At 24.1% G+C, this 16,081-nt stretch overlaps 2 protein-coding genes across 4 annotated transcripts; one reads left to right on the top strand and one right to left on the bottom strand.

The window, feature by feature from the left end:
- The first annotated feature begins 187 nt into the window (after positions 1–187).
- Positions 188–1,906, top strand: Trmt112 (tRNA methyltransferase subunit 11-2). Its single transcript, XM_011634163.3, has 3 exons — positions 188–610; positions 1,219–1,320; positions 1,397–1,906. Exons 1-3 carry the CDS (start codon positions 533–535, stop codon positions 1,589–1,591), a joined length of 375 nt encoding a protein of 124 aa, XP_011632465.2. The 5' UTR covers positions 188–532; the 3' UTR covers positions 1,592–1,906.
- Positions 1,907–2,337: 431 nt separating this feature from the next.
- Positions 2,338–15,204, bottom strand: LOC105424110 (uncharacterized). 3 transcript variants are annotated; one of them, XM_089077955.1, is made up of 12 exons: positions 14,661–15,204; positions 14,355–14,447; positions 13,772–13,916; positions 12,234–12,353; positions 11,725–11,924; positions 11,243–11,452; positions 9,164–9,335; positions 8,826–8,892; positions 8,593–8,752; positions 8,360–8,497; positions 8,095–8,208; positions 2,338–8,012 (listed from the first exon to the last, which is right to left on the bottom strand). In XM_089077955.1, exons 2-12 carry the CDS (start codon positions 14,426–14,428, stop codon positions 7,790–7,792), a joined length of 1,623 nt encoding a protein of 540 aa, XP_088934081.1. In that variant the 5' UTR covers positions 14,429–14,447; positions 14,661–15,204; the 3' UTR covers positions 2,338–7,789. The 3 variants fall into 3 exon arrangements, with proteins under 3 accessions (XP_088934081.1, XP_088934083.1, XP_088934082.1); XM_089077957.1 differs by lacking the exons at positions 11,243–11,452; positions 14,661–15,204 and having other exon boundaries at positions 14,355–14,653; XM_089077956.1 differs by lacking the exons at positions 12,234–12,353; positions 14,661–15,204 and having other exon boundaries at positions 14,355–14,653.
- Positions 15,205–16,081: the final 877 nt, after the last annotated feature.

Here is a 16,081-nt window from a genome sequence, read left to right as displayed (position 1 = left end):
TAGGATTGTTCTACAACGTGTCGTGTGTCGATGCCGTGGGGGAAGCGTCCGTTTGATTACGTTGCGATTGACTACAGCCACTCACAGCGGCCGGTGCCTAGAAGTTTTCCTCTGTTCAAACGCTATGAGTGGCTGTGGTCAAACGAAACGCTCCCGAGTCTCCAACGTCACGTGACGAGTTGGCAAGTCTCTACTCTTATAGACCAGACTCTTAATATAAAGACTCTTGCTCGTATTGGATATACAAGAGCGCATTCAGAATAACATCTGAGTGTTATACCCAGATATCATTTTATCTTTATTTAACATTAGATAAAAAACAAGGCTAAAATAATATATTCAGCGTTTCTAAACTCAGTCCTGTGGTTATACTATTCTTATTGTACTATTCAGACCTCTTTGCGTCGGGATTGCTGATCTATCTTGATTTATTTATTATTATGTCTAAGAAATAGCTGTATACATTTGCATCTCTGTGTTATAAAAAAAAGTATAGAATACGTAATTTGTTGTCAATTTCTTATTGGAAAATATGAAACTTCTCACGCACAACATGTTGACATCTAGAGCCATGAAAGGCGTAACTGAGGGTTATCCTCTCAAAATTGTTGTAAGTTATTTTCTTTATATGTTATTAAAATATACACTTATTACAATTTGTACGTTTTATAAAGTTTAAACTAAATTCAAAATTTTTGAAATAAACTCTTGACTAAATAATAAAAGTCCTTTTCAAATATATTAAATGATACATTCATTCAATTTTTGAAATAAGGTTATTTTATTAACATTTTTGTATGACTTTTGTTACTAAATTGATTATTGTTTATAAAAAACTCAACAGATATTAATTAGATAAACTATATTGTGTGAAAATACAGTATTATAACTTAACATTTCAATTTTATTTGAGTTGATTTTATGTATTTAAATTCTTGTTCTTAGAATTTTAAATATATTATTGAATCTAATCTCTATTGAATCCTAAATGATTTTTGCATATTTTTATGTTTTAAATTTATGTAACTTCTAAAATTGTTAGAAAACAATTTATATTTAGGGATAAAAAGTTACTTTTGTCGAAAATGATAAAAATTTTATGTTTGAATTTTTCAAAATGTTGCATATTATTTTCTAATTAAAATTTAATTTTATTCTATCTAGTGTTTTGACTTTATTTACTATTGTATATTTATTAAAAATGTTTATAAAATTTAGGCCCGAGACATCAGAGTATCTGAAGTGGATTTTAATCCAGAATATATTGCTAGGATAATTCCAAAACTGGATTGGACGGTGCTATGGAAAGCTGCTGAAAGCGTAAGATCATTTTCTTATGTGTTTTTTATTAAAATATTGTAAAAAATATTTTATATTAATAAATATGTTATTACAGATAGGACATGTTGGTGAATTACCTCAGATTCTAATTGAAGACTTTGAAACAAATGAAGACTTTCTGAAAAAGGCTCATCACATTCTTTTGGAAGTTGAAGTTATAAATGGAGATTTATTATGTCCAGAATCTGGCAGAAAATTTCCTATTAACGATGGCATCCCAAATATGCTTTTAAACGAAGATGAAATTTAAAGAACAAAATGAAATATTCTTAAAATAATATTGTTGTAATTGTTCTTTAATTACGGTTAATATTACATACATCTGTATTATGCATATTACCATTAGATTAATTTTTTTATTTTTTTGTATTGATACAGTTAAGTTTGGTAATGATAAAAAAATAATCCGAGATATATTTAGTGTATTATAAATACATTAAATTTTCCTGCGCGCGCGCGCGTGTGTGTGTGTGTGTGTGTGTGTTGTATGCATTGTATATAAAAATTTTGATAAACAACTCATCCCAAATAATTCAGAAATACATAAAATTTAGTTGGAAATGGAGCATATATTTGTTTCATTTGTAACCAAAAAATTTATCTCACCGTCTTGAATCTAAATTTTTAAAAATTTATTTCTAATTCCTAATATGCATTCATTATTAAATAATATATAAATGAATAAATGTTATTTTGAGAAAAAATACAAAATAAATTTAAATGTAAAAAATTTATCTAATATTGGAATTATATGCAACAGAAGATTTTATCTTTTATGGTAAAAAATATTTACACCATTTTATGACATTCTAAAATTTCAATTCAAAAAAATATAAATATATATAAAAATGAAGAATTGGTTATTGGTAATTTGTTGTATTAGATAAAGAAAATTTGTTCTATATACATGACTGATTTACTACATGTAATTTATAGATTAATAATTCATATATCTTAATATATATAGGTGATTTAACGAAATCAGATTGTCACATATTTAATAGGATTAGATATTTTATTACACAGATAAAGACAATAAGGTAAAACTTTATGTGTTATATATACTTAACATACATATTTTTTATTTGTCACATTTATGTTGCTACTTAGATCATTTATTCGAGTATATTATTTACATAAATTTTTGTTATCTTATCGTTTATAACAGAGCGAATTAGCAATATAACATTTTGATACAATTGCTTTGTACAGTTATAGAGCATAGCAAATCTTTGTAGCAATATTATAATGAAATACATTAAATTAGAAACGAAATAGAATATATCCTAATGTATATTCTTTGGAGTAACATTAATTAATATATGAAAAATATTTACTGATAAAATATTTATATATGTAATATATACGTAAATGTATATGTAATATATATGTAAGTTATCTTGGACTTAAATTTGAATCATCAGATAAAGTTATTTATATAATGATTGTGTGCAAGGAATGTATAATAATTTATAAATAAAAGAATATTTTTTAAAATTAATTTTCCAAGGTATATAGTAGCTCAAAGTGAATAATATTTTTTGCTCAAGATTCTTTGTAACATCTAATTTGTCTGTATGAAATAAATATTATCGATCGTATCTCTTATTTAATTAAAATCTTTTTATGGGATATAAAATTGAGTTTCTAATCATTTTTCATAGCACATGATTAAAAATATTATGTACATATATTTTTTTAATATAGAATAATGCATATTTGAGATACAATGAATCTGACATTAAATAATATTCTTTTCATAAAATAATAAATATAAATGGATATATTTTAAGATATATTTTTAATTAAAATGCCTTAACAGCTAGTTTAATGATTAATATAGAATGATTAATATTATCATACAAAAAATGTATAATATTATCTACTTATACATATTTTCTGTATTGATGTGACAATGTTCAAAATATAGCAAAATATATTACTTTATTGTGATTAGTTTTTAAAAGTCAAAAAGCTATAAAAATAGCTCTCAACCAACATTTCCGCCACAGCCTATCTTTTATCAACATTTTAATCATATCTTAAATATTTATATAATTGGATTATTCTTGGATCAAGTTATGAAAATATTTTTGCATATTAATATTTGATTATGGAATATATAAATATCAATTTTCATATAGTTTATTATAGAAACCTCATGTTGGTTGTGACCCATATACATATATATATACATATATATATATATATATATATATATATATATATATATATATGTATAATTATTGATGGAGATTTGCTTTATTAGAGATATGTTACTTTTCTATATCTGTTCTATTTGTTTTATAGTGCAAGTTTAAATATAAAACATGTCTAAACATATATATATTCATCTAATTGAATCTCTTTTTCATGTAAGTATGTATATCATTAAAATATATTTTAATACTGTATTGTATTTAAATACTTGGTTTTATACTTCAGTTAGTATGTTCATTTTCAATAAAACTACTATATTCAAAAAGGAAGTACATTTCATTATTAAAAATATTAGGAATTTATCGATATTAAAATATTTATTTTAAAACTATCATGTGGAAGAACATTTCAGATCTTTACCTTTTATATACTTTCAAAGTTTTATTATAATAACAGTAACTTTATGTTATAATTTCTAATAAGTTACTAATAGCTTTTATATTTTTATACAACCTATAAAATTAATATTAAAAATTAAATTAATAATTTTATTTTATGTTTAAGTTATATATTTATCTTATATTTTAATACTGATAAATTCCTCAAAAAACAATTAATAATTATTTATTTTATAAAATCAGCATGAATGAAATATTACATACATTTCAACGGATATTAATATCGTACAATATTATAACTGTTAAATTAATATATAAAAATTTTCATAACTGTGATACATAATCTTATTATATTTTTATTTAATACATTGAAGTGACAAAAGGGGACAATTATATGTGATAATTTTAAAACAGTAGAAATTGATATTAAATTTTAAGTAAAAAAATTTTTTAAGTTTTTGATAAACTGAATCTTATTTATGGAAAAAATTGAGTATTCCATTATATATTATTTAAAAATATATAAATATATAAATATATATGTATATATACGTTATATATAAAGAATCAATTATTTAAATTTCTTTAATAATACTTAAACATATTCTCTAAGAGAATTTTGACATATTTTACATATAAATCATGAAACTCAATAACTCAATATATCAATAATAGAAATATGTAATATCTTAGTTATTTGACTACAATTTTATGAAATATATTTCGTGACAAGGAAGATTTAATAATGTATTTCTGATTGGGAAATATTATATTATATATTATATCAATTATTTTTATGTTTAAAAACTTATTATTCTTTGATACGCTTGAAGAAATTTAAATATATAAACAGATTTAAATATCATTTTCACAAAAAAATTTAATGATATACAATTAATTAATCTTTCTTTTCATCAACATTCTTCTGTCCTCTTTTCTTTTATACGTGCACAAATACAAAATTATTATAATATTATTATAATATTATTATAATAATGCAAATTTTTTAATTAATTTTATATTTTTTGTTATATGTCTAAATTTTCTATTATTACAAAGAACACATAAAAAATATATAAAACTTCTCAGACCTATTGAATCATTTTTTATTTATATAATTTTTCTAAGTGGATATTATAATAAAGAAAAAACCTGAAAGATTAAATACTAGTAAAAAACTTAGCAAAAATTAATGATTTGCTAGATCTGATATATCTTGTGCAGAAAATGAAAAATCTCAATCATATACATTGGTGCAATGGTATTTGCAATCATATACATTGGTATTTGTGAACAAAAATCATACAACAAAGTATCAAGTATTTAAATAAGAACTTTAAACAAAGAGGACAAATTTCTCTTCAACAGAAACGCATTTTATTATTTATATGATTTATTGTGAGTTATTGCTCTGAATCTTATGTCATCATTAAAACTGTTACATAAAAAAGTTTTTATCTGTATTTTATACATTTTTCTGTAATTTTTCTTTTTTTTCACCTTTTTAAATATATAATCTATTTAAATCCTCCTAATTACAATTGCTTTTATTAAATTAGAAAATTCTTTTTTAAAAGTTCTAATTTCAGAAAAATTAAAACTCATAAAAAATGAAAATATTTATTATTGTTATATATAAAATTAAAATCAAGTTTTAATTTTATATTTTTGTTTCTGTAAAATATTGATTTTTTACAAAATTATCGAAGAATAGGGAAAGATTGTCTATTATTTAAGATTTTGTTTCTTTTATAAACATGAATTTTTATAAATAAATTTTGCTCAAAAATTCGACATGTTTATATTAAAAAATATATATTTTCTTCAATTAATATTGCCATTTCTGCAAATTTTTTGGAATTTCAATCTTAATAAATCTCTGTGTCTTAGATTTCAAGTTACTTAAAACTAAGAGAATTATTTTTTTATCCTAAAAAGTAATTACTTTACATATAATAATTCTTTTATTTTTAATTATTTTTAATTTTTTAATAATTATTAAAAATTAATGAGCCATACATGTTTTGATGTGTTTTTATTATGAAATATTGATTTCAAATAAATATAATTTATATTAGGGTATAAGGAAAGTTTCCGCGCATTTTTAATAATTTTTTATTAAAATAAAATAAATAATACAATGCATAGTAGTCAAAATATTTGCCATCGTTTTCTACTACCTTTATCTACCTTCCAGGCAGCACGAATGCCACGTTGAAAGAATTCATCATTCTTTCAGAAGTATTTTTCTTTAAATTAAAACAGAACAAAATGCTATTGCAAACAGAACAAACGCTATTGCGAATATGTGCCTTATCTGGCTCCATTGTAAAGCAAAATAAATAAAATAAATGTCGTTAACTTAATATTTAATGCTTGTCATAGACAAATTTCAATGTAGAATAGCTAATTGCTTCTTCATATAGTATGCGCGGAAATTTTCCTTATACCCTAATATAATTAGAAAAAACATTTGAATTACCCCAGAATATATCTAATATATCTAATTCTTTTTAAGCACAAAAAAGAACAAGCTTAAACATGTATAAGTTATTGGATAAAGTGAAAAATCATTCAGCATTCTAACTTTCCAATTTTTTTTCACATGATAAAATATTCAATTACTTGATATTTTATACAAGTACGCGCACGCGCACGTGGTGTGTGTGTGTGTGTGTGTGTGTGTGAGAGAGAGAGAGAGAGAGAGAGAGAGAGAGAGAGAGAGAGAGAGAGAGAAACATTTTATATGTATACTTAGACCAAACAAGACTAAACAAAATATATAATAAAAAATCTTCTAACAAAATAATTATGCAATTGATAAAACAGATTTGTAAAATATTGAAAAATCTTCTTTTACTTCAGTAATCAATAAATAACTATATATTTAGAAGCATTTCTAATGAAGAACAAAGTCATAATTCAATTCTAAATATATATTTATTAATTACTGAAACATATAAAAAATATGTTTTTGATAAATTTTTCAAATTTATTTTATCAACTGCAAATATTATTTTATTGAAAAAAACATTATTTTTATGTATTTTATAAGAACTTTCATTATGTATTTTCTTGTTTTTAATGGCACAATTCAAGATGGCTACATTACGTAAATTGTCGAAATGATTGGATGCGCACAGCCATTTTACTCGTTCATTATCGTTGCCGATTTATGATTAATACGACCGCTCTTCTTTGCATTTATTGTATGAACTGTTCACATTTTAAAAATTTGCGAGTCTTATTTATACTTATTTGATATAAATCTATAGCACGGACAGATCGTATTTATACATAAATCGCTTACTTTAAAGATAAGATAAGCTAATTTAAAAATTTTTGGCAACGTGAAGATATTTGCACTTCATGCATGTCTTGTTAAAATAAATTATGTTTGCGAAAACTCCTCGTCGCTTTTTAAACATGCACTAAATATAAACTAAGTTTCTAAAAGAAATATAGATTCGTTTATAATTTAATAATAAATAAATAATATATAATCTGAAATAATAATTATTATACTTTGTTTTATTAAAGAATACATATATTTTGTTGATAAGATGTACACATATATATATATATATGTATATATACACGCGCCATATATGTATATATATACGTGTGTGTGTGTGTGTGTGTGTGTGTGTGTGTGTGTGTATAAATACATATTATCAACTAAATATAAAACATTAAATTATATAACACAAAAAATAATTAATTAGATTTTTAATAACGCAAATTAATAATATAAAAAATATTACAAACAAATCATATTTCAAAAATAAACAATTATACAACAAAAATATACAAATATCATTAAAAATTATTTTGATACATAACTATTTAATAAAGGTAAAAATATCAACAGAGAAACAATTGCACATATTTCATTTACCACGACTTTCTATATTGGTCACATTTCTTTGTGAATAAATGGAACCTTGAGCCAATCCCCTTAATGGTCCTTTTCGTAATTCAGACTGCGAACCTTTAGCAAGACAAGTATTTTTAGAAAGTAAATTTGCATCATGTCCCATCGCAAGCGATCTGGAGAATGGTTGCTTAGTCAACAAATTTGGATCTGGTCCTGACCAAGGTGCATAATCTGGCCTATAATTTTATTTAATTATAAAGATATGTTATGTAATAAAATGTAGAGATAAAAGATTCAATAATTTTTTTTTCAACATACAACAACAGATCATTATTCGCTCCCTTTGCTAAATCCGAGTTTGATCCCACTGGCTTTGTTAAATATGGGGATTTATATTCTTTGTCTTCTGTAGTACTAGTTCCACGTGAAACTCTAATATACATAAGATTAATAAAATATTAATAAAATATATATATATATATATATATATATGTGTGTGTGTGTGTGTGTGTGTGTGTGTGTAAAAACAAAGTTTATTTTAGCTATTTTAAAAGATATGATTTTACTTTTAACAAAATCTTACTTTGGTATCTCAGTCTTATTTTTGGACCGTTTCAACTTCTCAGTCTCCATATCTTTACTTATCTTTTTAATCGGAGAAGCAGTTAATTTTATAGCTTCTGTTACTGGAGGGCTATCTTTCCGTTCATCACTTTTACTACTATAATTTTCATAATAATTTGTGAGGAAAGGTAAAAATAGATTATATATTTACAAATAATTTTTGTTTTATATTGTTGAAAAATAAAACATTACCTTTGGCTGCTAGAAGTACATAATGGTCGAGTAGTTTCCTCTGCCATTACTATATCTAATATATACATTGCTCTTTCTTCATCATAGTCTACACTATCCATAGCAAGCATTACAACACGATCTGGTAAATTCTTATATTTTTCCATTAAACGGGTTTTCACTATAACATTTTCATTTCGCATTTATATTCCGATATAAAAATAAAATAAAAATTTAAATATTAGAATACATACATTTATTTTTCTCTTCTAAACTTTTTATGCGTGGAGGAGGTGTAGGTGCAGTTTGTTCATCTTGTACCTAAAAAAAAAAAGATTATTTTATGTATTACAATGTATCTTATATTGGTTAGCATACTTAAATATATTATAATATTAAATATATTGGTTAGCATACTTAAATATATTATAATATTTTTTTTTAAGATAAATATAATATAAATATTTTCTTTTAAGAATTAAATAAACTTCTGTTCTTATAATTTTTTTGTATATTTAAATGCACGGAAGATATTCAAATGTTTTATTTTAATTGTTCTACCTAATATATGATATGGCATAAAATTTATTACCCGTTCCTCTTCTTTTTTTTTTGCTAAAGCTCTAGCAGGAAGAGTAGGATTCCGTTTTTCATATCCTAAATCAATCAATTTTTCGGATGCCTTCTGTACATTATTATCACTTTGTTCCAGCACGTCCAACAATATCGTTTCGTCCACTTTTGGAAATACATTTTTCAGGTACCTGTACATACATTTCAAACATATAAATGTTTAACATAACTGTATTACTGCTATATGCAACATACAAACATATTGCATTGCGTACGATATGGACTTAATAGTATATTTTTTAACGCATTATAACTTATTACTAAGACAATGACAATCTAATATAATTTTATTTAAATGTGATTTATGTACATAACATTAATGTCTAGTATACGCCCATTCAACAAATAAATTCTTATACAATACTTAAGAATCATGTCTTTTTATTTAAATTATTAATAGTATAAGTAAGTTATATTTTATAAAAAAATAGAAAGAGCTGGCGAATATAGGTAATAGGTAAATTTTATATATATATATATCGAATGACATTAATGTTTCTGACATCTCAAAACTGTAAATTAATAAATTAACAGATAAAAAAATCAATAATTAACATTATGTATGATATATACATGTGCTCCATATCTAAAAATATTCATAATAAAATTATCTCTTTTTTCATGTAATCAATGTGTTTTATTTTATATAATTATTTTTATCCAAATATTTTTAGAATACAATGCACGTGCACATACTATCATGCTTAAATTTTACTTTACTTTGGAATAAACGAGTTTCTTATCTTACTACATATAAGATTCATTAAATTTTGCTTAGATAAATGATTCGAAAGTTAAAGACACAAAAACAATTTTTAAAACCAAAGCTGTTTAATTCCCAAAAAGGAAAAGAGATAATGATTTTGATTTGTTCTTGGATCAAAAACAAATTAATGATTAACTGTATGATTATTTAATAACTTTTATATGTTACTTTAATACTTTTTTATGCAGAATAACTAGAAAAATCATATTATTCAAAAACATTATATAATTTCATTAAAAAAATTTTATTGTTACTGTCTCTTTTGTCCCTTTTGAAAAGATGAAAATATCCTATGTGTTATGTCATAGGCTTCAATAAACTATTACAATTGCAAATAGAATTTCCTCGTTATTTTTAATCCTCGTTATTTGTCTTATGAAAAATTCATAACATTTTATGTGATATATCTTGTATTAAACGTTTAAATTTTATATTTGAAGAAAATATTATTAATGTGTATTTAATTATAATAATGTATAAAAATTGCATTTATTATAGATTTTTATATAAAAATACATATAAAAACTCTTTTATTCCTTTAAAATCTTTAACGATACAATCAACATAACAATGACATCTAATTAACAATGTAAGCTTTTGATTTCTGCCATTAAATAACAAATAAAAATAAAACAACAGACAAAGTAATATAAAACAAAAACTAACCTATTCTAGATAGCGTAAATTTCTATCCAACATCTATATTAGTGCAAACCAGGAAGAAACTGAAAGATAAAATCCAAATAATAAATGTTAAAAAATGGGATATATTAATCGATATAATAAAACATTTTTTCTTTCTTCTCAAGAAAATTTCTTCTTAAGAACAAAAGTATAATAAAATAAACAAAAATAATAATATAGAAATTTGCTTATTAATCTACATTATATAATATTTGCTACCGTGCATGATAAATTATCTTGAAGAATCATTTAATTGTGTGTGTGTATGTGTGTGTGTGTGTGTGTGTGTGAATTTTGCACGCGTGCATGTTATATGTGAGTGTATACATACGTATATAAATAATCGCACCTCTAGTACTTAATATCTAATTGTAATTGAAAGAAATTCATGATTCCATACATGCTATCGCTATATAATACTGATAATGTTGTGTGTATGCGTGAAATATACCAGACAATTATAACAATGCAAAAAAGGCAATGCTCCTTGACTGATATACTTCCATGAAACTATCACAAAATACAATATTAACATCTAGCATCCAGACTGGGTGAAAGAGACTGAAACTATTAATATTTGGGTAAAACCTAAGTTTCATTTTTGGGGAGTTAGGGGCTGGCCGAACCCCACGAGGTGGACTCAATGTTAATGCTGCATGTATAGCGTGAGCTGGTAGACGCCATCTCGGGATTGCATAATTTGAATGCACTCCTACAGGTGTACATGGTCCTGGAGCACAAAGAGGATTCTTTTCCACTTGGAGAGCACTCATGACCAAAGCTGCTCTGTTATGATATCTGAAAGATATTGGCTGTCGACTTAGCACCAAATCTGATATAGTGCTATTTAGGAAAATGGACAGGAAATGGATAGTTATATTTGGATAGTATATACTTGGATAGTTTGAACCAAAGAAACTTGAACGCTCAATAATTTCTTGTATACATGATAGTGTTTCATATTCCATGTAAATATTAATACTGATATTAATAAGATATTAAAGAAAAACGATTAAACAGTGTAAATTTCAAAAAATGTCATTAATAGATAATTTGCGTAAGAAACTTACTTCTTTAACAAAAGACGAATATGTGTGTCCGAAACTGTCGGGAATACAGCATTGATTTTTGCCACTTGAGACTCAAAATCGGAATTTTGAGTAAAACTTGTCTCTGTATTTCTTACTGGAGTTGGAGATCCTAAGGTCAAATCACCAAATCGAGTTGTCACTGCACTGGTGGACTTCAATGAAAGTGGTGTTTTCAACTCCTGTACACACATATAATTTTAATTATATAATAATTGCAAGAACATTAAAACACACACACACACACACACACACACACACACACACACACACACACAGATTTATATACGTGTACAAGGAATCTTATAATTTGCAAATCAGCTTTCTTGTGATCTGCGAATTATGAGATACTCTATATGCACGTATGTCCACATATATGTGTATGTATATGTAACTATGTCGCAAAATAAGCCTATTAATAAAATGGTAAAACTAAATTATTAATGAAAAAACATGCATTTACAAGGGTGATATTTAATGTAATTATTTACCTGTGCGCTGGGAGTTAAAAATGCTAGTTGTGGATTATGATAAAGGGACGGTGTCGGATAAATTTGCGGAGCTTTGTGAGCGCCTGTATAACTTAAGTGTCCACTTCCGCTTCCTCCAGTCTATTTATTTGTAATATATTGTGTGCGTTATCCAAATGCAGCATGTGCATATCACAAAAAAATATATGTGTATGTATATATATATAAAATTTAACATACACACATACGCATATACGCATACATATACATATACATACATATCATAAAACACATTTGAACATGAACACATGCATAAATGATGTATTAAAATCAAAATAGAACATCTTTGTATGTATAAAAAGATATAAATATATATCTCAGATACAATATTTTATATAAAATATTTCATTTAAATAAAGAATGTTAATAATAAAATGCTTTTGAGTTATTATTATTATTTAATGGTACTATATACAACCTTGAATACAACCAAAAATATTAGACACCTATACTTTCTTTATTTATTTAAAATTATTTTATCTATATTGTCTTCTATTAGTTATTAGTATTATACATAAGAGTTTAAACAGTTCTTGAATTAAAAGATATAATTTTTTAAATGCCAATAAAACATACAGATGAAAAAATTCCAGACAAATAAAGAAAATATAGATGCCTAATACTTTTGATTAAAGCTATATGTTAATCCTTTTGCTATAACAATGAATATAAGAAAAAACGCAAATATTACATGAAAGTGAAGAATATTATTAGTTTTTATGCATGTACGTAGAACTTTTACAAATTATTATTATTACTTAAAAAAATCACATAATTATTTTAATGAAGAAAATATTATTTCTACATCAAATTTTATTTAAAAAATTTTATTTTTCTTTCTTTTACATTATTTATATTCATAAGATTTATGCTATGAATATTTATACTTATCCATATTTTTAATATTGTAAATAATTTAAAAATTTAGAAAAATGAAACAATATAAAAATATATAAAATATATAAAATATATAAATATATAAAAATATATAAATATATAAAAAAATAGAAGAAATATAAGAAAAATCTAATGTGGCATATCTGTTAATAAAGCTTTATTTTATTAAACATTTTTTAAATAAACTGTCTTTTTTCACTAAATTTCAATAAAAGAAGATGTTTAATTTTATAACATTATAAAATATTTTTTTTAAAAACATCTCACTTGTAAATATCTATAAAATTATATATCTGTAAAATTATATTTTTAATCTTATATTTTTTTAGATATTCAGGAATTCCGAATTTTTTGGGATACCCTGTATGTATATACGTATGGTACGTGTGCATGCACATATACACATCATACACACACACGCGCGCGCGCGTGCCACACAATGTGTGTTGTGTGTGTATATATGCACACTTGACATACAGGCACGCGCGCGCATTGTATGTGTATGTATATGTATACATATTATATACACACACACACACACACACACATACACATGACAGAGAAAAAAGAGAAAAAAAATTCAATTAACTATTATAGCTAACCTGCATAGGAATATCTTGAGAAGTGGTAGTAGTGGCTGAACTCATTGCCATTGAATTCTGGGATTGTATATATTGAGAATATTGCCAATATCTCACTCTTGGGTCTTCCCATGTTGTAGTACGATTGAAATGATTTATGAAATATCTGGAAAACATAACACGACAATTTAATTTATTGTTTCACACATGAAAAGATCTGATATTATGCAAATCGATTTTCTATAAGTATTTTTAACTAAGCATGTTTATTAGAGCAAAGCTTCAAGCACAAAACATCTTTCTATGCACAAATGTGCATAATATATTGTACATACCATCAATATCGTTGTCTTTTTTAATAGATATATTTATAATTTGACCATTTATTTCAAGAATAATGACGAAATATCGAGATTTATACTATATTTGTTTACTTTTTTGTAGAATACAGATTTATCGATAAGGTTTGGTTTTAGGAAATTTGTTATAAATATATATACATATATATATACACACACATATATATATATATATATATATAATAAATTTTCTATTTTTTAATAAACGAAATAAAATAAAACATATAAAAGTGCAATTTACATACGGACGACCGCTGCGAACGTCATATCTGCATTCCCAGCCGGGTGGTAATTGACTCCTGTCGCTCTGATCCGCCATTTTTCTGCGTTTCGTTTGTCTAATAATTGTGATAGCGAGATTACGGAGATAATTTTTTTCGAGTTCGTAATTACAATACACTATTATTTATTCAATCTTGTCACAGTGTAGGAGTTTGAGAGGCAAACAATAAAATCAAATAAAACAATATGTATACATGAAATTTATATGAGCTAATCTTGAATTATTCAGATTAATTCTATTTAAATCCAATTTTCATGAGTATATTTACGTTTTGCTAAAGATGCGTTTCAATTGACACTAGTAATATAAAATGCGTCCCATGCTAGACTGCCTCCCCATTTATCATAAGGGTGCCGTCACATGCAGCGTAAGTCCTAATCTACAATAGGTGGTTTAAGCCTTGAGCCATAAGAAATGGACGAATCATAGTCAAAGAATAGAAGAATACTCGACTATGATTGGTCAATTTCTTATAGCTTAAGATTTAAATCACCTATTGTAGATCGGGACTAACTTGTGAGCGTAACTTGCATCGATCAATCACGTCATTTCACTTAAATATCAACTTCCATCTAGTTACTTTATGCTCTTTATTGCTATTGCCATTATGTCGAATTTAATTTCTTGTGGAAGAAAAGCCGGTAATTAATTAGTTAGAATAGCCTTGTCACCTCCGACTTTGATAAAATTAGACTTAATCGACGCGATTTCGTTCAAAATAAAAGAATCTGGCAAAAAAAAACGCGGCGGCTTGCCTCGCGAACGGAGATATTAAGCGTTAAAGTTGATCACTTTTTTGGTTAGAAAATCTGTCATATCAACATAATGCAGCAAACTGAGTATGCGCAGTGGTCACATTTACATGCTTGGTGACCACTGCGCATACTCAATTTGCACGCATACGCACGCATGCTATTCAGATGCGTACGAAATTTAAACTGAATAATGTAAAACCGCAACAGTCATTATTGCAGGACATAAAATTTTACACGCCAAATATACTAAATGGATACATTTGAGTTAAACTGCGTAGAAAGTTGTAAATCTATATAAAACCTCGATCTGTGCTCAAAAGTGTATGCGTGAAGATAGTATGTTTCACCCTCTCTACGAGGCATCGCTATAATTTAAATTTTAAAAATTAATTTTAAATTTAAAAGTTTGAAATTTTAATTTAAAAATTTGAAATTTAAAAATTTGAATTTTAAATTTAAAAATTTAAAATTTTGAAAATTTAAACTTAAAAATTTGAAAATTTAAACTTTTATTAATTTAAATTTTTAAATTTAAATTTAAAAATTTAAAAATTTAAATTTAAAAATTTAAATTTAAAAATTTAAATTTAAAAATTTAAAAATTTAAATTTAAAAATTTAAAAATTTAAAAATTTAAATTTAAAAATTTAAATTTAAAAATTTAAAAATTTAAATTTAAAAATTTAAAAATTTAAATTTAAAAATTTAAAAATTTAAATTTAAAAATTTAAAAATTTAAATTTAAAAATTTAAAAATTTAAATTTAAAAATTTAAATTTAAAAATTTAAATTTAAAAATTTAAAAATTTAAATTTAAAAATTTAAAAATTTAAAAATTTAAATTTAAAAATTTAAATTTAAAAATTTAAAAATTTAAATTTAAAAATTTAAAAATTTAAATTTAAAAATTTAAAAATTTAAATTTAAAAATTTA

The sequence above is a fragment of the Pogonomyrmex barbatus genome, unplaced genomic scaffold (assembly GCF_055798465.1).
Source record: "Pogonomyrmex barbatus isolate J1 unplaced genomic scaffold, ASM5579846v1 scaffold21, whole genome shotgun sequence".
Taxonomy (NCBI): Eukaryota; Metazoa; Arthropoda; class Insecta; order Hymenoptera; family Formicidae; genus Pogonomyrmex; species Pogonomyrmex barbatus.
This window is presented reverse-complemented; position numbering and strand designations above follow the sequence as displayed.

Coding starts and splice junctions, on each gene's coding strand:
- Trmt112 (XM_011634163.3), top strand. CDS start 533: ATGAAACTTCTCACGCACAACATGTTGACATCTAGAGCCATGAAAGGC. Junction 611..1,218: donor GTTATCCTCTCAAAATTGTT/GTAAGTTATTTT, acceptor TATAAAATTTAG/GCCCGAGACATCAGAGTATC. Junction 1,321..1,396: donor TATGGAAAGCTGCTGAAAGC/GTAAGATCATTT, acceptor ATGTTATTACAG/ATAGGACATGTTGGTGAATT.
- LOC105424110 (XM_089077955.1), bottom strand. CDS start 14,428: ATGGCGGATCAGAGCGACAGGAGTCAATTACCACCCGGCTGGGAATGC. Junction 8,209..8,359: donor AATAAGACTGAGATACCAAA/GTAAGATTTTGT, acceptor TATGTATATTAG/AGTTTCACGTGGAACTAGTA. Junction 8,013..8,094: donor GCGAATAATGATCTGTTGTT/GTATGTTGAAAA, acceptor ATAAAATTATAG/GCCAGATTATGCACCTTGGT.